The following is a 24,466-nucleotide window of genomic DNA, read 5'->3' on the forward strand; positions in this document are numbered from 1 at the left end:
TAATATATGGCAGCATGGGAAGATGAAAATATTTTGAAATAGAAGCAATTTTTAATAACAAAAGCCAAAGGAAATGGCAAAGCATCTTGCTATAAAATAGCTCATGAAATTTAGAGAGTATTCTCTAAGGATATATACTTTTATTTTAGAAAAAATTCTAATAGTTAACAAGTATTTATTCAAAAGCAAGCCTATGCTGTGTAAATAAAGTCAAAAGGCAGGTCACTGAAGTACCATGCAGTCCAGAGAACGACTAAAATGAGGAGGGTTTTTTTTAACGTAATATATACAATATTAGACCTATAAATGTAGTATTTAAGTAAGAAGGGGAGTCCAGATTAAGTTGGAATAAGGTGGGGGTCAGGGGACACAGATAGAGGATAGGAAGGTTTTGATGAGGGTTTCCTATAAGGGGAGATATTAAATAGATATTTGGTCTTAAAGTATAAGATAACTCATAAGCAAAGTAGAAAGGGAGAGTATTCCAAAGGAAAATAAATGGCATGTGTAAAATCATAGACTCAGTAAGTGAGAGGATTGTGCCACTTCTGGGCTCTTGCAGAGTCTCCATCAGCAAGAAGGCCATCATCAGATATGACCTTGGATGTCTCAGCCTTCATAACCACAAGAAATAAATTCCTGTTTTTTATACATTACCCAGTTTCAGGTATTCTGTTACAATGATTTACATTTGTGATTTGCACATCAAATCTACATTTGAGAAGGCTTACTCTAGTAACAATATGAAGAATATATTTAGTGATGAATTGAGTATATTCAAATCAATTGTCTCTAAAGTTTACCTCATAATTAATATACTTTAATAATTAATATACATAATTAATATACATAATTAATATTATACTTATATTAATATTATACTTTCTGCTGTGGCTTATTCTTTAATACTATCACTTAATAGATTTGGCCTGGAAAATTGTTATTCTTTTTGTGTAGTTGTTATCCTTTTGGAAAAGTTAATTATATAAAAATTTAAGGAAAATAGAGCACACCTGTCATTCGGACATTTATTGAAGGACTCCTAAGAGACTCCCCTTCTCCTGGATTTCAAAGAGTTCTGGGTGTGATTTAAGCAAAGTCAGAGCATTTCTGCTTCTCTTTGCCAGGCTGCCTCATAAGCCAAAACAAGCAGTTCCCTCATCCCAGCACTTCTCCTTCAGCAGGACAATACTCCTGCCATGCCTTCACTACCTACTATCCAACTTCTGTTACCCTGTCTGTGCTTATCCAACATAGGATTCCCATGGTCTGTCATAGTAATTATATCCTTACATCACTCTCCTAGTCCTAGCAAAACTTGATCCTTAAATTCAAATCACTCAGGAAACCCACCACATTTCTTTAGTGAAAGAACTTTCCGATTTTCTCAGACTACAGTTCTAAATTTCCTCTTACCTGGACTTTTGAATACCTCTCTCTTCTCACTTTCAAGTGTTAATCACTTTGCCTTTTATGTAAATGAGGAAACAGAAGCAATCAGAGAACATTAACAATATCCCATCAAATCTGCCTACCTCCCTGAATAAAACTCATATACTGCCTCCTTATTATTAATATATCAGATTAATTGCCCCTGAATTTTTCTAAGACCAATCGTCTGTTAATACACCAAAGTCCCATCTTCCCTTTCCTTCTCAGAAAGTGTGCATCTATAGCTTCCAATGTTCTACTGACTCATCAACTTTCCCTTCTCTATCGGTTTGATCCCATCAGCTGAAATATCTATCTTAAAAGTAACTTTTTGACTTTGATTTTTCTTCCAGCTACCAATCCACTTTTCTACTCCCCTTTAATGAATATTCTCTCATGTAAGTTATCTACACTTGCTGCCTTCACTCTCTCACTTCCCATTCTCTTTTTAACTCATCCAATCTGGAATATGAGTCCAAAAATCCCACCAAAACCCTTTTTAGTCCAAATAAATGACCATCAGGCTAAATCAATCGCTAATTCTCAATTCTTATCCAACTTAAACCCTGTAGACGCAGCTGGCGTTTTGACCCTGCTGCCTTCTTAAAACACATTTATTTCATACGCCTCATGGTCCTCCCACTTCCCTGCAGATCCTTTCCTATATTCTTAGCTGGTTTCTGTTTTTCCTTCCTGACTTCATGTTAGAGAGACTCAGAGCTCAACAGCTAGACCGTATCTCTCTTCACCATCACTCTTCAGGTGTTCTGATACCATCTCACAACTTCAGATGTCTTCTATAAAGAGATGATTTCTGACTCAAATTGTCGGTTTTCTCCACTGAATGCCAGGCTCTTATATTTAACTGCCTACTCAATATCTCTATGTATATGGCAAACAGGCATCTCAAACTTATGATATCCAATATTAACCTGTTAAGTTTCCCCCAAATCCCTCTCCTCCCAGTTTTCCACAGTTCTGTATGTGGCTACACTTTACCTCATGCCAGAAGGTATACAGGTGCTATTAATATTTTCAAAAGCCCATTTACCCCTTGGTGAAAAACTTAGGATTAATTTCCTTCTTCCCCTCATATACAACCAATCACTCAGCAAGTTTTATCAGTTCTACCTTCAAAATGTATTACGCTTTCAATTCAACTGATCTTACAGCCTTCAGTGCTACCATTCTGATTCAAGACAATTTCTCACTGGACTACTGCAGTGCAAATGCTTCTTAAATCTGCCCACCAATTTCACACCTGCCCAACATCCCTCTCCCTCCTAGTTTATCATACAGTAGGCAGAATGATCTTTTCAGTAATGTCACAACATTCCCGTGACCCAAGCCTTTAAAAAGCTGTTAAAACGGCTTTCCATCAAACACAGAATAAACTGAATAAAGTAGAAGAAAATCCAATCTCCTTACAAGGGCCTACGAGGCTTTACATGATCTGAAAACTGCCAAACTCCCTGGAGTCTCCTGAAATTCTCCGTTGCTTACTAATCTACATCTCCCTGGCCTTCCTTTGAACACACCAAGTCCATTCCCTCCACAGGGACTTCACGATTGCTTTTTTCCTCACTGTTTGCGCATTCCCCAGGATTTGATATTGCACCTCACTTCATTCAGGTCTCTGCTTAAACATAACCTCTTCAGAAATGCTTATCTTGACCCCACTAACAGATAGTCACCATACAACGTAACACTGAATACTTCTAGCTGGCTGTATTTTTATTCACGATGCCTGTCACAACCTGGAAATTTACTTTGTATTATCTGTCTTCCCCACCAAAGCATAGAGCTCTGGGGGCTGGTATCTGATGTAGTTTTTTCACTGCTTCATTTCCAGGGTTCAAGAATGTTGGATACCCAGTAAGTACTCAAACTTTTGTTAAATTAGTTAATTTGTTAGGTCAACATCTGTTGTGTGCCAGACTTATTTTTAATATTTGATCTCACAAGCAGATCCCATAAGCATCAACATCTTTCATAAAGCCTCCTGCTCCCAACATGTAATATTCATTTTAAAAGGCAGATCACTCAAGTTTTATACACACATACACATGCAAACATGTCTTCGAAAGATACTTTACAAATGTTTCAATACAGAAACATTTTATATCTATTTTGAAAGCAAAACTGCATACTTGCACAGTCTAGAAATGTATATTCTTGCCCTATTGTCTATAAAGTTTAGGTGTGCTGAGATTATAAAGTGCAGTTATCAGCAAAGATCCAAAATATTAAATAATCTATGATTAACCTGTATAAACTTTTGGATTTTAGATGTGATAGACACACACACACACATACACACACATACACACAAACATGTATATAAATGATGAGAAAACACAAGACAACAACCTAGTTGGATATTCACATGAACTAGTTCGTATCTATACAGTAACACAATTTAAACACACACACAATGCTAAAGTTAGATTTCTACTTTCTATAGGATGTTCATGTATCCAGCATAAAGAGTAGATAAAGGACCAAGTATCACTCTGATTCATTCCCAGTGTTTGTGAATTGTCTAAGTTTATGCTAAAATACCCTCACAGGTTCACATTTCTTAAGGCAACTTTCTAGCTGCAGCCAATTTTTTCTACATGCTAAAATAATCAGCACAGCAGAGAAAAGCCAACCATAAGGAAGACAAAGCGGAGGACCCTAAGAGAAAATCACAGCAACACTTTTCCTGACACATATCCAAATCCTTCTCTGCCTCAGAATCTTGCCCTTCCTTGTGTTATTTAAAAAAAAAAAAAGGAAGAGAGGGAGAAAAAGAAAGGAGGGAAGAAAAAGAAAGAAACAGAACAGAGAGAATGCTTCACTCCAGCCTTGAGGGGAGATATTCTCAGGTTGTTATCAATTCCGAGATCACTATCTAAGATTCTAGACACTAAGGATGGTTCTTTTCAGAGTATTTGGCTCCAAGGTTCTTATTTTTGCATTGGCTATGATCTTTTAATATTTTACGCCTTGATTGCTTGTGTCCATTATTGTCTATAACATTAAAACTTTTCAAAAGAACATACAGGTAACTTTTCCTTTACATCTTTCCTGAAATTGATGAGCACAAACAAAAATAAAATCCTTCACCTTTTATTCCTGGTTTTGGGCTGTATTTTTTCAAATATTACAAAGCTTAATTGCCATATGTACAGCTGAGATCTATTAGAAAAGGGAGGGAGAGAGTGAGAAAGAGAACATAAAGAGAAGTAGGAAAGGAAGAAAGGCAGCCAGACAAACCTTTGATGGGCTGATTGGGAAAAGCTGTTTTGTTTAAAGAAGTGTAAATTCTGAAGCAGGCTCTGCTATTATTTTCTGCTTGAGGAAATAACAGTAAAGAAGCTTCATTTTTACAAATGCATACTGTAAATAAATAGAACTCCATGTTGATGGTAGTTTAGGGAGGGTAAACAAGAGATGAAAATGAAAGATTTCAATGAAGTAAACAATTTAAAGATAATGACAGGCACTACTCTCTAAGAAACAGCCCATACCTCTGAAACAGCAGGGCCTGAATGCCAAAGCCCATCTATTCTAATCTCCTCCCCTCTCTACCTCATGCTGTTATCACTATACCTGTGTTGGTTAAAGTAGTAGTAAATTTTTTTATTTTCTTTCAAGGACATAAGATTCAGATGAAATATTTTTACAAAAAAAAAAAGAAAAGTAAAACAACCATTGACAATGTTGTAATATGGAATTTGGAAATGCACATTTACATAATGGATTATCTCTTAAAGATAATATTAAAAAAATAAGTTAGGAGTATTTTAAAATATAAGACACAAATGTAACTACAACTTTTAACTACAGATTGTGATAAACAGGTGAAGGATAAAAAAAAGGAAGCCATCAACGACATCCGAGGCAGACTGATGTTAGACTGGCAAAGTTAAGATGAAGAGGGTTTTATACCGAAGACCAGAAAATAAAGAGAAAAAGGCCATACCAGAGGAATACTCCAGGCAGAGGGAAAAGCATGCACAAAGACCCCAGTACAGTAAAAGCACCACAGTGGCTAGAGCTTAGTGAGAGAGGAGAAAAGATGTCAATAATGAGATCAGAGCCAGATCCCTCAAAACCCCGTAATCTATATCCAGTCTCTTTGTTATACCTCTTTAAATGTGTATTGAAGTGCTTCGTGATCAAAGAAATTTGAGAAATGAAGTATTATTGTATAGCTCTTACTTGAAGATTCAAAATGCACATTAGCTAATTAAAGATTCTAAGAATTTCAATTATAAAGAAATGTGTTGAATTTGATTTAATTTAGGGTTTTCCAAATCTATTTAAGCACTAAACACTCTTCATGTGACACAGTTATTGATATACTGCTGAACTGTCCTCCCTGGTGGATCATTTCCCACTTTCCAAAAGTAGTTACATGGAACAAAGAGCTGTGATAAATCTGGGTCCCATTATTACTTCATTAATGAACTGAAGTGCTATTTTCTATATCTGGGTATAAAAGGGCCTAAACTATCGAAAAAGTATTACTTCATAGAGATAATGGATTTCATTTCTACTCAGTCGAACAAACATTTGACAGTTTACTCTCTGGCAGACTCTGAGGTACTTGTTAAGCAATAGGGTTATAAGATGTATAAGACCTATATTCTAATTTGGGAGGGTTAGAAAGCATAAAGGTATTCATTTATTTATTCATTCAACAAATCTGGGTTTAAATGAGTCAAGCACCATTCCAGTTCTGAGAGATACAGAAGGGAATAAAACAAACATGGTCTTTGCCCTGCTTAAACTTATATTCTTGCTTGTGGTAGAAAAGAAAAGTAAGTATACTTAACTAAGGAGGTGAAAGACCTCTACAGGGAAAACTATGAAACATTGAGGAAGGAAATAGCAGAAGACATAAACACATGAAAAACCATAGCATGCTCATGGATTGGCAGAATCAACATTGTTAAAATGTGTATACTACCCAAAGTAATCTACAGATTCAGTGTAATCCCTGTAAAAATACCAACATCATTTTTCGCAGATCTAGAAAAATAATTCTACCCTCTTCGTACGGAAACAGAGAAGACCCCATATAGCAAAAGAAAGCTTAAGCAAAAAGAACATATTGACAGGCATCAATTTACCAGACTTCAAGCTATACTACAAGGCTATAGTAACCAAAACAGCCTGGTACTGGCACAAGAACAGAGACACAAACCAATGGAACAGAACAGAGAACTGAGATATAAAACCCTCCTCATGTTGCCATTTGATCTTGCACAAAGCAGACAAAAACATGCACTGGGGAAAAGAATTCCTATTCAATAAATGGTGCTGGCAAAATTGAATGGCTACATGAAGAAGGCTAAAGCAGGATCCACGCCTTTCATCTCTCACAAAAATAAACTCATGGTGGATAACAGACTTAAACCTAAGACATGAAACCATAAGAATTCTAGAAGAAAATGTTGGAATAACTCTTATAGACACCAGCCTAGGCAAAGAATTTATGGGGAAGATCCCCAAAGCAATCACAGCAACAACAAAAATAAATAAATGAGACCCGATCAAATTAAAAAGCTTCTGCACAGCCCAGGAAACAATCATTAGAGCAAATAGACAACCTACAGAATGGGAGAAAATTTTTGCATGCTATACATCCTACAAAGGACTGATAACTAGAATCTGTAAAGAACTCAGGCAAATCAGCAAGGAAAAAAACAAACAACCCTATTAAAAAGTGGGAAAACAAATGAATAGAAACTTTTCAAAAGATAGACTAATAGCCAACAAACATATGAAAAAATGTTCAACATCTCTAATCATCAGGTAAATGAAAATCAAAACCACAATGAGATATCACTTAACTCCAATGAGAATGGCTTTCATCAAAAAGTCCCAAAACAACAAATGTTGGCATGGATGTGGAGAGATAGGAACACTCATACAGTGCAGGTGGGACTGCAAACTAAGTACAACCTCTATGGAAAGTAGTATGGAGATACTTGAAAGAACTAAAAGTAGAACTCCCATTTGATCCAGCAATCCCACCACTGGGTATTTACCCAAAGGAAAAAAAGACATTCTATAAAAAAGACATCTGCACTCAACTGTTTATAGCAGCACAGTTTACAATTGCAAAGATGAGGAAACAACCTAAGTGCCCAACAATACATGAGTAGATTCATAAAATGTGGTATATATTACCATGGAGTACTACTCATCCATAAAAAAATGGGGAACTAATACCTCTTCTATTATCCTAGTTGGAGCTGGACCCCATTCTTCTAGGTGAAGAATTACAAGAGTGGAAAAACAAACACCACATGTACTCACCATTAAATTGGTACTCATGGATCAACACTTATGCACACATATGGAAGTAACATTCATCAGGGATCAGGCAGGTGGGTGGGGGGAGGAGTGGATGTGTAAATTCACAGCTAATGGGTATGGTGCGTGCTGTCTGGGGGATGGGTATGCTTGTAATTGTTACTCGGGTGGTGCAAAGGCATTTATGTGACCAAAGCATTTGTACCCCCTAATATTCTGAAATAAAAAAAAAGAGAGAGAAGAAATGTAAACTTAATAAAATAACACTGCAATCCAAGAATTGGTATAATAAAAAAACACATTAACATGTAATAGAACAGAGAATGGAGGTGGATAATAATAGCATTTAACACAGGGTGAGGAGTAGGAAAAAGAACCTGAAATTGAAAAATAATTGGGAAGTAAAAGAGGAATTATAAGGAGTAAATGAATGTATGTTCAAAGTTTGTATGATACATAAATTTGAGCTCAACAAGGAAGTTTGATTTTAGGACAAACCATGACAGTTGTAAGAAACAATACTAATTCTTACTATATGCCAGGAATTATTCTAAGAACTTTTTAAAGATGAAGAATCTGAGACACAGTTTACATGATTTGTCCACCACAAATTAGGGACAGGGTGGGGCCATTTCTTCCAGAGGCTTCTATGACAATTCCACTCCCTGTTCAGACTCAGGTGGCCCTCTTACCTGTGTTTTCAACTATTAATATGTCACCCTGTGTCACGTTAGCCTGTGTATTGTATCTCATCCTCATTAGACTTTTTATTTCCTAAAAATAGGAGCCAGGTCTTTCTCTTCTTCAAGGTGACCAGGTCTAGCACAGTCTCTACAATAAGAAAGTACTACTTAATTGTTGAAAGAATGAATGTCATAGCCATGGAAGAGATAACTCCAGAAAAGCACACAGATAGGAACATGAAGAAAAGCCTAGATGCAAACTTGTGGACTCCAACACTGAAGGCAAGAGCTCTGGAAAATTTAAAAACTAGTTTATTCATATGATCACAATGAAAGGATGGCAAATAACAGAGAACAGAAACTCTTTCCAAAGTTAGGAGAAATGTCAAAGAGCCAGTGACAGTTTCTTCATTACTGCTAACAAACATTGTTTTCTATATGTAAATGATTCTGACATATTTACAAAATCTATTTAAATAAATAAATTTCTTTGAAAATTCGTGATAAAATTCATTCTTAGTTGAATGATCTACTTCATAGTAATCTATGCTATGTATCATTTAAACAAATAATCTATTCTTTAAAATATAAAGGAGAAAGAATAATTGCATTTATATTATTTGCAACAGAATATGTTGCTAAATTATTTATTTCATCTTAATCCCAGGATAACTAAATCATTCAAAGTTACTTATGCCTGAGTCATTTATAAGAGGGAAAAAGAATGTCAAAATAATTATTTATGTGTGTTTATTGGCTGACAAATTGGTGTTTATTACGCTGCTAGTTGTATAAAACAGTTCTAAGCTAGTAGTTGATAAATGTCATTTTGTTAAATGTTACATGTTACATTTTGTTACATGTTCATCATCAATTTCTTAAGAAACAGGAATTTAGTAGTTTCCATAAACTTTTTAGTTCATAACTGCCGTAAGGGTTTATTGAAAATCAAAATGGCATTTCAACCAACTAACTCAATAAATTGATGTAGACTTATCCAATCTAATGAATTACAAAGCCATAGTAGCATGAGCATTCAGTCTACTTGTTACACCTGCATCATTCAACGCATCGCTCAATACACTCCACATAGGGCAACTGAGCCCTGGAAATACAGCTAGAGAAACTGCAGAACTGGATTCTTAATTGTATTTTATATTGATATAAATTTAAATTTAAAAACAAATATTCTGTTCCATTACTGCAAAACTTAAACATGTTTGGAACAAGTTGGGTATGTGAGTCTACTTTTCCACTGTAAATTTATGAACTTTAAATATATATTAAGTATTTCTGATGAAAATTTAACATCAGAATTGAGATGTGCTCTAAGTGCCAAATACATGCCAGATTTACTCCCCAAAAATGTAAAATATCTTCTTTGTAACTTAGTTTTATATCGTTTTTCTACTGACTACATGTTGAAATAATACTTTGTATATATACAGTTAAGTATAAAATATTAAAATTTATTTTACCTGTTTCATTTTATATTTTTAATATGGCTACTAAAATATTTTAAATTACACACGTGGCTTGCATTATATTTGTTTTGGACAGTGCTGCTCTATGTGCCTCAGCAGGACCATTGGGTCTCTATTTCACATGCTTATTTCATGCACACCTGACCTATAATTTCCCATTCTTCCCTCTGACCCACAACCAGCAGCCTGGCAGCAGAACTGTCTCCTAAACCAAGTGGCCAGCAAGGACATCAGCACCAGGTGCGTCTCTCACCACCTCTATGAGCTAACAGTGTTTGTTCTATTCATCCCCTGTTTCTGAGTACATTGCATTTTATCACTAAGCTCCCTGGATTCTCTTCTTGTAAGGTTTGCTTCCAGAAAAAGTAGGAAAAAGAAAGATCAGCTTTTTTTCTGATAATCTTTCAATGTAACCACACAAACTAGTAGATGAGCTCATGGCAGAAGCTAGGAAGACAAACCAGAGGCCTACCAAACCCATGCTAGCTTACCATAAGGCAAACCATCAATAACAACACTTTGTCAAAACAGAAAAACATCAGGGGCAAATGCTATACCAGATGGGGCATCAGCACAACGAGCACAAAGATGTGCTTTCCTCTTCATAACCACTGCCACATCAGGGGCCACACAAAGCAGAAGAAAGGGGAGGCTGTAACAACTAAGCAGGCCTTTCTTGCCTGAGTTAAACCAGGTCATATTACAGAAGATAGGTTAGTGATTACACTGAAAAATTTGTCACCTAACTTCATTATTGGGAAAGATTTTAAAAAAATTAATTTAGAGTAAATGTTCTGAGAATAAAAATCTGCTTTCCCCTCAGAGCAAAGCACCATGAAATAAGATCCTAAGAAACATATAAGATGTTCCTGGATTTAAAATACAAAGTAAGTAGAGTAGTTAATTTAGTAACTGATTAATAAAATGTCTGGCACTAGATAATTTAAAACATAATAAGTACAGGGATGCTTTACTTACTCCACATAGGAGGGGAAACAAAGTAATCCCTCATTAAAACAAGGTTGACAGAAAACTTTAACTTAATCCTTAAAACAACATTTAAAAATTTAATATTTTTAAAGAAATACTTTGAAATTACATTTTACTTTTTCCTGGTGCCTTAAAAAGAAGTTTTTGAACATGACTTGAAGTTTTTTTAATGACTCCGGTTCATTATGATCAATTATTATACCATACTGCAGTCTAATGATGCCCAGAGGGACAATTACAGTGTGCGGAAGTGTTTGCTGCTGCACCTAAGTGGCCTTACAATGCTGTGCTTTCAGTTTTGGTTTCTGACTTTAATGGCTTTTCTCTTTCTACCATTGCTTCTAGCTGTGACTTTTCAATATTGTTAGATGTTGATCACAGTTGGTCATTTACACAACCAGTCCAAATTTTGTGCTTTTACCAAAAATAGCTTGACGAGCTTTTAAAAAATTGTGTGAGACTACAATGAACAAAGAGCCACAGCCATTATGGAACATGTTTTGGCTTGTGAAAAAAATGTTATGACTTGCTTTCATGCCTCTAGTTATGTTTCAGAGCACTAGGGCTGGCTAATAAGTCTGCTCACAATGTAATTATGACAATGATATTATGATGATGGTGACAATGACAATTATCACAACTGTAAGACAGACACCTGGGTAAGTGTGTCACTGAATCTTCACAATCATATGAAGTAGGCAAATTTTAACTTTATTTTACAAAGGGGGACATTAAACTTAGAAAGATTAACTAATCTGGCTATGGTTACATGGTAGTAAATGGTGAACTAGTATTTTTGCCTAGGCTGATCCCAAGAGCTCAGGCCCACACCCATTCTCTATACTGCCTACAAGGTTAGTATCTATATTTATATTTTAAAAAAGAAATCACAACTTAGATGCAAAGTATTAAATGACACAAGGTTAATGAATTTTAACTATGTAGATTTCATCAATAAGCTTACTTAAATTATTTATTCATCCATGACTTAAAATCAAGGAGGTATTACATAATTCTGCTAAGTGATAATATCATATTAATAGTTTATGTTTATAAAATTCCCATTGCTAATACAAAGGAAATTGAGTTGTAATATTGTGTTTAAGCTATAAAAGTATTGTGCATATCAAATTTGATTTACTACTTAATTTCCTTTGGAAGTTTGGTAGAATCTGATACTCTCACAACCCAAGGCACATTTTAGAGTCCAGAGATAGTCCTAGTGGCCCAGGGTTTATATCCAGACCACATGTATGTTACTTTGGTCTGCAGAATGATTTCAAATTTTAAATTAATTGCATGACATTTAAAAATGGGAAGATTTTTATACCAAATGTGGACTCCTGGAAGATACGGCTACCTGGGTCCACATTCTCATGTGGAAACACTGGCTGGAGTTTGTGAGTGGCAGTCACCTCAGACAGCACCTGTTTGCTCCAAGTTGCCAATAGACATTACCTGGCCTGCTTCCCTCAGTTACCTGTCTGGTTTGGGAGTCCCACTTTCATCCTTCAGTAAAAATCTGAAGGTAGAACTCCAAACTGTCCATAATATTCTATATTCTAGTTTGTAACAAATGTTCAATTATGTTATTTTATAGTCTGAACTACTGTCCTGTGGCTCATAAATACCACTATCATTATGAGCTTTCGTACATAAAACCGAATCTCAAATGTAAGCCATATCATTCAAGACCAGAGAGGCAAAGGTCATCTGATTCCACACCACCTAACTTCATATTATATCTGTAATATCTTAACTCTATATAGTATATATTATCATTGTTATTTTTATTGTTATTATTTTGGATGGAAGTATCTTGTGTAGCTTTCTTCACTGAATTCAGTTCTAAAGAACAGAAATCCCTACCAAATCACTTTGCAGTGTCACCTCCATGGCAACCACGATGGTGAAAAGTTTATCAGAGAGAGAGAAATCCAGAGAGAGATATTTTACTTTAAATGAAATACATTGTATAAGAAATAATAAATCATTAACTTTATTTTCACATTTAATATATAAACAACAAATATATCACTTACATTAAAAAAATGAACAAGTATGTATTTATTATGTCACATGGTGGTAAGGACAATGTGAGAAGAATTAGTGAAGCGCAGTGGAGGAATAGGCAATAGGGAATGGGTGGAATTGGGTGAGTTATTTTATATCAGGTGGTCTGAGAAGTAAGTAAAGCACCGAATAATGCCTCAAAATTGAATGAATAAAGGTATGACTGTAATCATCATGATGATTATCAACACCACACATAGACACACAAATGAACCCACCTGGATAGCTAGTCGGCCTCCTTTGCTATCCTTAACATAGTGCTAAGAACAAAGCTTCAGTCTCAGAAAAGTTGGCTATCATGCTGCCTTCTTTCCTAAAGCACTGAGAGAAAATGTTAACTATAACGGCCCCCAAGTTTTACTGATGCTGTCAAAAGACAGAATTTTGAAAGGCTATACAGTCAAAGGTCTAATCTTGGGAAGATATTTTAACCTGGAAGGAGACAATAAAATAAATCCTAAGGCTGGCAGCTTCTCTTACAAGTTGTGAAAGAAGCAGAAGAAAGACTGAAGACCCAAGGTATAACTCAATAGGGATACTCAACATTATAAAATGTGGATGGAGAATTCAGAAGTTAGAAAAAATATGCCTGATTGCTAATGTAAGTTAACGAGAAAAACGCCCTCAAAATGAATAATATTATATACTTATAAATGTGTCCTTTTAAAATGCCTACATTTTCTGAACATAACTAGCTCAATATAACATGGGTTGTTTATCCACAGCATAACACTAAAGAAATCATTCAGCCAGAAAACCATGAAATATCTCTTCATAACTTCAAAACTGCTAGTCCATACTGTAGAAAATAGATATGCTTAAACAAGCTGTTTTGTTATACACAGAGAAAAACAGAAAAATTGATTTTTTTCACTATTTACCTGCTTCTTTAAAAAGGTCATAAACAAAACCCAGAAACCACTATTATTATAGACCCCACATAATTCCTAGACTTAAATGGATAAATCACTTGAATAGAGACCATAAGACCATTTTCACAAGCATGTACCTACCATTGTCTTAAGAGAAAGAAGCTGCTTTTAGGGCAATGGGCAGCATTTTCAAATTTAAAGTAAATTACTCAGTAGAACTGTCCTAGTTTAGAGTGAGTTTGTATTTGAGAAGGTGAACGTTATAGGTGAGTAAGAACTAAATACTCAAGATGCTTTCACAATATCCCTGTGCACCTGAATTTTATACTTGTGGGGAATAAATCAGCTCGATAATACCAGGAACAAAGTTTATACAAAGACGGTAAAGCCTTACCCCTGTGCTGCACTCTGCATCAATAGAAACCTTTCTGCTAGACCGAATAATCTCATAAACCCAGTGAGAGAAGTTATATTTCTACTATTCAAACCCAAATCCAGACAGATTAGATTGATATAGCAACTTTCTTAATCTCTTTTACAAAAGAGAATTAGTCTGTCAGAATTTTGAAGCTAACTCTACTTTCTTTGAAATAGTAGAAACTGTTCTCCTTAATCAAGCTGAAATAAGGTTCTGGTTTAAACAAGGAGGAAATACTGAAAGGAAAAGAAGAAATTACTATTAGGAAAGAAAACAGGAAGACATTTTATGGGACATTCAATATTCTCCAAAGCCATTAACGATCTTACTGTGAGGTTCTAATATTCTTGATAAAGAACAGGCTGTAAATTACTGTTTGGTTTTTATTGTCTACTTTTAGAATAGTTTGCTAAGACTACGTCCAAAATTGTCTTTTAATCATCTATAATTTGCTTTTTATAAAGAAAATAGGACAGGTTGTTAAGTGTCTAAAATGATGCCGTGCTACCTCAGCTTTAAAAAAAATTCAGTGTTTTGAAATCTGTCCAAAGAAATTAAAAACAAATACAAATACTTCCCCCTTTTCCTCAGGGGATACATTCCAAGACCCCCAGTGGACGCCTGAAACTGAGGATATTACCAAATCCTATATACACTGTTTTTTCCTATACATACATATCTATGATAAAGTTTAATCTATAACTTAGGCACAGTTAGAGATTAACAATAACTAATAATAAAACAGAACAATTATAACAATATACTGTAATAGAAGTTATGCAAATGTGATCCCTTTCTCTCTCTCTCAAAATATATCATTGCATAGTACTCACCCTTCTTCTTCTTGTGATGATATGAGACGATAAAATGCTTACATGATGAGATGAAGTTAGGTGACTGATGTAGGCAATGTGACATAGCATTAGGCTATGATTGAAAACTAATTTAGAACTTATGAATTGTTTATTTCTGGAATTTTGCATTTAATATTTTTGGACAGCAGTTGACTGCGGGCAACTAAAACCATGAAGCAAAACCACAGGTAAGAGAAAGACTGCTGTATTCTGAAAGGAGTAGTTTTTCAATTCTGTGTTTTGAAAACTTCTGATAAACATACGCTTATGAGTTTCCCAAGCATATATATCTAGTAATGTATCGTAGTATATATGCATCTCTATCTTTACCAGATAATACAAAAGTGTTTTCAAAAGTGGTTGTACACATTTACCTTTTGTATGCTATTTTCTCTATTATTTTGGCCATTTTTACTATAGTAAAAAGAACAATTATTTCACCCAATGATAAAAACACAAAATAGCATATGACTTTAAAGCCTTCTTAAAAATAATTTTAGAGGTTTTCATTCATGAAATGTTTGCCTAGTTTTTAAATATCTTGCTAATCATGATGGTGTTATACACTCATTAACTAATATGTCAGTTCATAATAATACTTAAATTAAGATTTATCATTAAGATCTGATTTGGTCATGAAGTAACATCATATATAAATATGCTAAAATTTTCTTTAGAATTCTTGCTTCTATGTTTATGAGAGCATACCTCAGGTATGCAAGATTGTCTTAACATTCAAAATCAATCAATGTAATTTACCATAGAAAAACCATATTATAAGATATCATAGCCTAACTACTTAAGATGCAAAAAATCCACTCTGAGCAGGGAAGATCCCATGAATTTCTTTCCACATTCTAACTTGTGGGAAAGGCCTAACACAGTTAAGAAGCCTCAAATATTATAGTGTCTATACTAAGGGGTATTTTATTCCACACAGTTATGATCTTAAAAAAACCAAACTGGATTCATCTTTATTTTTAAAAGGAACTTTAGTAACTTAAGGTAAGAGTAGAATATGCATTAGCCTAATAATTATCATGTTATGGGTCCATGCTGATGGAATATGATTATACTAATTTTATGCCCAAATATAAATTTAAGGGGAAAAAATGAGCATTAGCTGTACTATGCTATTTTCCTTTGAGATTCAATATCTTATCTTTGAAAGAAATATTCAACAAAGGGTAGATACTCATTTAAAGATTTAATAATGGTTAAAGAATAGTAGTTAATTGAGCTCAACAAATCTGCACTTGTCTTGTTGTTCTATCAAGTGCATTTATATAGTGCCAGAGGAATATTCAAACAGAATTTAAAGCTGAGACTACTAAATTATATCCATTATTGCTCACTCTAGAAATTTCTGAAACTTATGGGTGACAGAATTGTCAGAAAGTTCTCTTTACCAACTAAAGAAGGGACAACCCAATCTCTGTTATAAACTGTCATTAGTAATTTAGCAAAGCTAGAAGGCAGTTCAGCCGAGTAGACAGAAAATTAAAACATGGGCAGCTCCTGATTGGAAATTTATACATAGCAGGTAATGAAATAGCACAGTCAGGATCTCTGGCATTACTCAGAGTGAGAGATTTAATTCTGATAACTTTGATGATGGCACTTGAATCAGAGATTATAAATGGTGACAGGTTGTGACATATAGATAGGATGAAAATGAACATCGGCAGCATATCTCTGCAGAAGCAATTCTATAAGATCAGTTTTTTCAAACAATAAATATAATAATTTTGAAAATTATTGCAAAAGTTTTCAAGAAGAAGCTTAGGCCTTAAGCAAACCATGTACCATTTTAATGTCTATTTGTCAATGAATTATAATATTAATTTAGCAAAAATAAGGGGTATAAAAGAATTTATATTTAAAATATGAAATATCAATTGTAGCTTCTGATTTCATCTGGATAAGGAATAAACTCAAAATTATAGGCAGATTAGCTATCACATGAAGAGGGTAAAGTGAAGGATTGGATTTTTACATACTTACATGCTTGTAAGGAATACTCATTACATGTACTCTAATACAGCTAAATAAAAGCATGATGTTCATGTTTATAAAGAATAATTTTTATTTTGGATTTTGTATGTCTTCATATTTTATAACTACAATGGAATTATTTTATAATGAGAAGTGTTTTTTTTTAATTGCCTATTTCAGACATAACTTTCTACAACAGAAATATGGCTGAGATATTCTCTTTTGAATTTGTGAAATAGCATATTCATTGTGTGTGGTCAAAACTTGTTACGTATGGGAATTTGTTTTAAATTTGTATTTTAAATTATTATTAATACATAATAGTTATATACATTAATGTCATATATGTGACATTTTGATACAGACATACAGACATACCCTATAAGTCAGGGTAATTAGGGTATCCATCACCTCAAGCAATTATCAATTCTTTGTGTTAGGAACATTCCAATTTCACTCTCGGTTATTTTAAAATATATAAGAAATTGTTGTTAACTATAGTCACCCTGTTGTGCTACCAACTACTAGATCTTATTCATTCTATCTAACTATATTCTTGTACCATTAACCATCTGTCTTTACCCACCTCTAACCAAAATTCTTTAATGCTTCACCCTTTGAAAGGTAGGGTCCATATCCCCTGTCCCTTGAATCTGTGACTGTTTGACCAATAGTTTACAGCAGAAATGACACTGTACCAGTTTGCAAACCCAGATCACATGAAATGGCAGCCTGCTTGTCCTGTCTTTTGGGACTCCCACTCTTGTGAGAAAGCCGTCTGTGTAGTGGACTACAAGGAGAGTAATCCTCTAAACCACAGCCATGGGTGAGCTCCTGGCTGACAGCCAGCACTGTCAGTCATGTGAGTGAACCATCTAGAAAACAGATACTCCACACCCTACTGGAGCCACCCCAGCAGACAAAATATTAAGAAAAGAAGAACCGTTCCCACAGAGCTATGCCCAAATTGTGAATTTGGTAACAAAATAAACAACTGCTATTGTCTTAAGTCACTAAATGTTAAGGTGATTTGTTAAGGAGCAATAGATAACAAAAAAAACAGAGTAGGATTTTAATTATGAATGCTAAGATTATAAAAATGGCTTTAGTGTTACACCAAAGCAATGTTAAATTACATATGCAGTAAGTAGTAAGAATAAAATGAGGTAACTGTAAAAGAAAAAGCTTGGTAAATTTCAGCAGGCTAATATAAATTTTATCAATAAAGTTTCTAATAAGTTACACAGAAGTACTGAGACAGTAATTCAAAGAGTTACAGAAACTTTACTATTTTATACATTGAAAAACCTAATTATTAAAGAAGAATTTGTTTAAATTTGGTTATATACACTGACTTTGTGGATTTTTTTTTTTATTTCAGAATATTAAGGGGGTAGAAATGTTTTAGGTTATATGAATCATTTTTGAAATGTTTCAGTCCTGGCTATAGGTGTGCCTGTCACCCAAATAATGTTCATATACCCATTAGGTTGGTTTCTTCCCCTCTGCTGTTCCCGCCTTCCCCCTGGTTTCTTTCCACTGAGTTTTACTTCCCTCTGTGTACCTGTGTGCTCATTGGTTAGTTCCAATTTAATAGTGAATACATATGGTATTTGTTTTTCCAGTCTTGCACTATTTCAAGTAGGAGAATGGTCTCCAGTTCCATCCAAATTGTTGCAAAAGGTATTAGTCATCTTTTTATGGCTGAGTAGTACTCCATAGTGTAAATATACCACATTTTATTAATCCACTCATGAACTGATGGGCACTTAAAATAGATGCTGGCGTGGATGCAGAGAGAAAGGAATGCTTATACACTGTTGGTAGGACTGCAAATGAGTACAACTTCTATGGAAAACAGTATGGAGATTTCTCAAAGAACTAAAAGTAGATCTACCATTTGATCCAGCAATTCCACTATTGGGTATCTACCCAAACGAAAAGAAGTCATTTTGCCAAAAAGACTCTGCAATCGAATGTTTATTACAGCACAATTCACAACTGCTTTGTAGGATTTTATCTATATTGTTGAATGGTGTCAGAACCAATAGTATAAACCTATATAAAAAATATTAATTCTAGCGAGGCATGGTGGCTCATGCTTGTAATCCCAGCTACTCAGGAGGCTGAAGCCAGGAGTTTGAGACCAGCCTGAGCAACACAGTGAGATCCCGACTCAAAAAAGAAGGAAGGAAAGAAAGGAAAGAGAGAAAAAGAGGAGAGGAGAGGAGAGGAGAGAAAGGAGAGGAAATACTCATTCTATAAAATTGGCAAATCTAGATATTGGCCAAATAGAACAACATGTAGAATAATAGAAACATATTTTCATAAAACTGTATTTACAGAGGACTAAGCCTATGTGATATAGTAAAAACAAAATAAATGGTCCTAAAAAATAATATTAAATAATAAGCTAAAACAAGTATATATTATTTACCAAAAGTATATACCTGACAAACATTAATAGTTAATTCAATAAAAAAAGAAATCAAGTTTTAAATAACAATATTAAGTTTGTTTCAATTTCTTTAAAAGAAATGTTTTTGAAAAAAATATGTATAATTCCTTTTCTTCAGAAAATTGGCTAAGTTTAAATGTACTTTGAGAGCTCATGGTACAGAAAAATACACTATGATAAATCTTTTAATAAAATAAAGAATTATTTTATAACATAAAAGTCTACCCAATTAATGTATTTCTTTTTAAGGTATAGCTCTACAGAAAAATTGTTTTAAAACATAAAAATCTAACCATTCAATATATTTCCTTTGCAAGGCACAGTTCTACAGAGTAGAGTCAACCTTCATTTATCCAAAGATGAACCAGAGAGTTGAATTAATTGTATTTCTTCTGCATATTCTACTTTTATAAGATTTATTCAATAATGTAATTAGCGGGGTTATATCAAGGAATTAATATAAGTTTAGTCCTTTTTATTTGCTATAAATCTACAGCATAAAAAGCAATGTTCAGAAAGGTGACATAAATATAAAATGCCTTCATGGAAGGAATTATATTAGTCTCAAAACTCTGTCTCCTCTTATAATGAAAAACCTGAGAATAAGAATGATTAAATAATTTGTACCAGAATAAAGCTATGCCTAGAAACCTGCCACTCTCTAGTGTCTTTTCTCACCTATTATGCTGTCTCATCTGGCATGAGTCCTTCCTATAATGGCTATGAAATATAAAATAATGTATGATATTAAGGAAAGACTGAAGGAAAATAATTTCTTCTACATAGAAATCATCTAATTTATTTTGAAAAATGAGAATTTTTCATTTTATGAAAATATTTGCTGAAGCATTTTTCTACACTATTTTCCGAGTATGTGTATGTTCATGTATAATACAACATCCAAAAAAATATTAAATGTTTTCAAAAATATTTATTATAAAAAATTATACATTACTTGATACTTTTTTACTTTTAATATGCCTTACACCATATTTTCATTATATTCTTACTGATGAGAAATAATGGATTAATGGTATTTTGAATTTTCCTTTTTAATTTTTGCCATATTGTGTTATTTAGATTTAATCACCTAGAACACCTTTCTACTTAGATTGCAGAGGAGGTCAGAGATGTGTTTAATTTTAACAAACTGTTTCAACACTAAGACTTAGTTTACTTATCTGTAAGATGAGCATAACAATAGTACTTACCATGTGTAAGTAAAGTTAATCTATAGATTAAATGAGATGAAATCTGTAGCTAATATATCTAAAACTCCATACTTATACATATTATATACCAACAATGTTAGTTGTTATTATAGTTATAAGTTAATAATTTAACTAAAATCAATTATTAAGATATTAAAACATGAAGTATGATTTTTAAAAATTGTTTACTTAAGACAATGTGCATTCCTATATTAAAAGGAGATTTGCCGTCGTTAGATCAACTTGATAAAGTGGTCTTTTTGATATTAAAAAATTATTCACATTTAAACTTTTAAATGACGATACAACCGATGTATTTCAAATGGCATAAAATTTGTAAAACTGAAATTTGATGCAACATATTTGTGCTATATAAAACAAGATAAAATTGCTCATACAATGAAAAAAATCAAATTAAGAACATTAAGTACCAGTGAGAGAGTATACATACACTGAATTTAGTGAAATTCCTTGACATTAATTTCAAACAAAAAAAAATTTCTGTATTATATTACTTACCTGGAGTAGGCAAACAGTCTACTATCCCAAAGATCATGAGTCCCTTTAGGTCCTGAATGAAAATAACAGGAATCTGTTCCATCAAACATATTCAATCCATCTTCTGAATTTTTTGAAGCATGGCTGTGTACCACATCTAAGAGGACTACGATACCCATTGAATGAGCTGTATCAACCAACTCTTTTAGCTCTTCAGGTGTTCCATAACGGCTAAAGGTAAAGAACACAGCAAGAACAAGGTAACATCATATTTAAAGCAAATAGCCAACTGTGCATCAATTGTGTTACCAGCAGAGTACTAGATGTTTAAATACTCAAATGCAGTATGATATAATACTTAGATACAGCTCGAAGGTGTTTAATATTTGTTATTAAGCAAATTTAAAATCATTAAATAAAAAAATAATTTAAATCAGGCTATTAAATGTATATTTATATCCTAACCAAAATTTAAATCTTGAGAATGCAATAGTAAAACTATGCTTCTCTATCTTCAGAGCTTCTGATTTCCACCTCCAAGCCTCGCTAGCCATGGTCACTCCTGCTCACATCTCTGCCCATCCCTTTGAGTGTGTACATTTAGGGGTGAGAGGCTCTTCGAGTATTTCTTTGAACATCCATGGTGCCTTGACTGAAGCCATCCCCCACTGCACTTGCTACCAAACTCAAATGCCCTCAGGTACCAGTGGGCCAAGTGAATGTGCCAGGTCTGTTACCACCCAAGCAGAAAAGATGGGTAGCTGACATGCACGTGTGCTCATGTTAAAGGCAGTCCCCTAGTTTGCATGAAATAGAAAACAAAAATCATTCCCAGAGGAAGGCCTTTCTTAACCGATATAAAATTTTGACATTATAGTCTTCCATAGCATCAACTTTGCCCTTTAAATAAATAATTACCCTTGACATTAATTATTTAGTGTCTCTCTTCTTTACTAGACTATATGCTTCTTGAGAGCAGGGGTTCACAGTACAGTGCTCAGTATATAGAAAGTCTTCTGATAGCGTAATCCACGGAGCAGCAAGAACTATCTTTTAAAAGTACAAATGTGATAATGTCATACTCTACTTAAAATCACGGTTGTGCTCCTATTGTCCCCAGGATGAAGACTACTCCCCATATGATGTCCCTATTGTATTGCCTAATATGGTTCCTTCCAATAACATTAGATTATCTTATACTCTGCCCCTTCCTCTCCTTATCCCAACCACCTAGCCTTTTTTCCACTCATTGAACAGCATGTTCAACAAATGAATAGCCCCAAAGTTTCATTCATTCATTCACTTATTCCTTTGTTTGCCAAACACTAAGTTATCTACTGCATGTCATAAAATTTTCTATACTCTGGAGATACAGCAGTGAACAAAATAAATATCTCTGTCCTCATGGAATTTACATTCTAGTTGGGAGACAATAAATAATAAACAAAATATGTGGAATATCAGATAGTAATAAGTTTTCTAAAGAAAAATGAAGAAAAGCCTCTGATGGGAATGGCAGATTTGCTTTGTTAAGTAGTGTTATCCGTAAAAGTTTCAGGGAGAAGGCAATATTTGAGAAAGAAAAAAGCAAGGAACAAAGTATGAGCATATCTAAGGCTAAGAATTTTCCAGTAGAAAGAAATAGCAGGTGCAGGGCACTGGGGAAGGAATGAGCTAGGACCATTTGAAGAAGAGCAAACAGGCTGCGTGGCAGGACTGGAATGATCGAGAGAGAAAAAAATGAGCCCAAAGAGTCAGTCAAGACTCACATCACTGGCGGCCTAGTGGACCAATGTAAGGTCTTCAGCTTTCATTCTGAAAGAGTTAAGGCATCATTTGAGGGTTCTGAGCAAGAGAGTGACATAATGCAACTTTCATTTTAAAATGATTACTCTGGCCAATGTGTAGAAAATAGACATGTGAATTAGGAGAGAAAAGGTTAAAGAAGGGGAAGGAGGACCAGAGAAAACAGTGACCAGTTAACAAGCTATGGAAATAATACAGGTAAAAAGCTAACAGCAACGTGAACTAGGGTGGTAACACTGAGGGTAGCTAAAGAAGCCAGATTTGGGATATATTTTGAACTTATATATGGCTAGGTTTTTTAATAGCTAGAGTAAAGAGAAGAACAGAAAGGGAAGAGTCCAGTATAATACCAAGGTTTTTATCTTGAACAACTGGAAGATGAAAACATCATTTATTGAATTACAGAAGATGACAGGAGGAAGACATTGAAAGATGAGATCAGGAATTTAATCTTAGACACATTAAGTTTGAGATATGTATTAGATATCCCAGTATCAAACAGACACTAACTAAAGTTCATAAGAGAGGTCAGTGAGGGAGACTTAAATTTGGAAGTTGGCATATAGAGCATATTTCCAATAGAAAGAAATAGCAGGTGCAGGGCACTGGGGCAGGAATGAGCTAGGAGCATTTGAAGAAGAGAAGATAGGCTTATGGCATTCTTATGTAAGCCATAAGAATGGATGAGATTTGATGAGGACCTCCCCCCAATGTTCTTCATATAGATAGAGAAAACAATGGAAACAAGAGCTGTGCACTGAGAGGCCCAATATTTAATGGTCATATAGATAAAAATTAAAGAGCAAAGAAAATAAAGAAGGAACAAGTGAGGTGAGCAGAACAGCAGGAGGTTATGATAGTCTAGAAGCTAAGGAATGAAAAAAGAAATTAACCAATTGTGGCAAATGGTACTGACAGCTCATCTAAAAAATGACCATTGTTGGCCGGGCGCGGTGGCTCACGCCTGTAATGCTAGCACTCTGGGAGGCCGAGGTGGGTGGATCCTTTGAGCTCAGGAGTTCGAGACCAGCCTGAGCAAGAGCGAGACCCCGTCTCTACTAAAAATAGAAAGAAATTAGATAGACAACTAAAAATATATAGAAAAAGTTAGTTGGGCATGGTGGCGCATGCCTGTAGTCCCAGATGCTCAGGAGGCTGAGGCAGGAGGATCCCTTGAGTCCAGGAGTTTGAGGTTGCTGTGAGCTAAGCTGACGCCACAGCACTCTACTCAGGGCAGTAGAGTGAGACTCTGTCTCAAAAAAAAAAAAAAAGAAAAGAATGACACCGATATGTTTAGTGAAGCAGAGACAAGACTACAGAGCCCTGAAGAGGCAGGTTGAGTAAATGCAGCGCATGACCTCCTTGCTCTTGGTTTCAGTGC

The 24,466-nt window shown here is 34.4% G+C and overlaps 1 protein-coding gene across 1 annotated transcript in view; it reads right to left on the reverse strand.

The window, feature by feature from the left end:
- The window catches only part of GBE1 (glucan (1,4-alpha-), branching enzyme 1), a 278,056-nt gene that overhangs the window by 112,779 nt on the left and 140,811 nt on the right, over nucleotides 1-24,466 (reverse strand). Inside the window, exon 7 of the mRNA XM_012644745.1 lies at nucleotides 21,301-21,510. Within this exon, the coding sequence (XP_012500199.1) occupies nucleotides 21,301-21,510 (210 nt within the window). The remainder of the gene's footprint in view (nucleotides 1-21,300; nucleotides 21,511-24,466) is intronic.

This window comes from Propithecus coquereli, unplaced genomic scaffold (assembly GCF_000956105.1).
Source record: "Propithecus coquereli isolate 6110/MARCELLA unplaced genomic scaffold, Pcoq_1.0 Scaffold219, whole genome shotgun sequence".
NCBI lineage: Eukaryota > Metazoa > Chordata > Mammalia > Primates > Indriidae > Propithecus > Propithecus coquereli.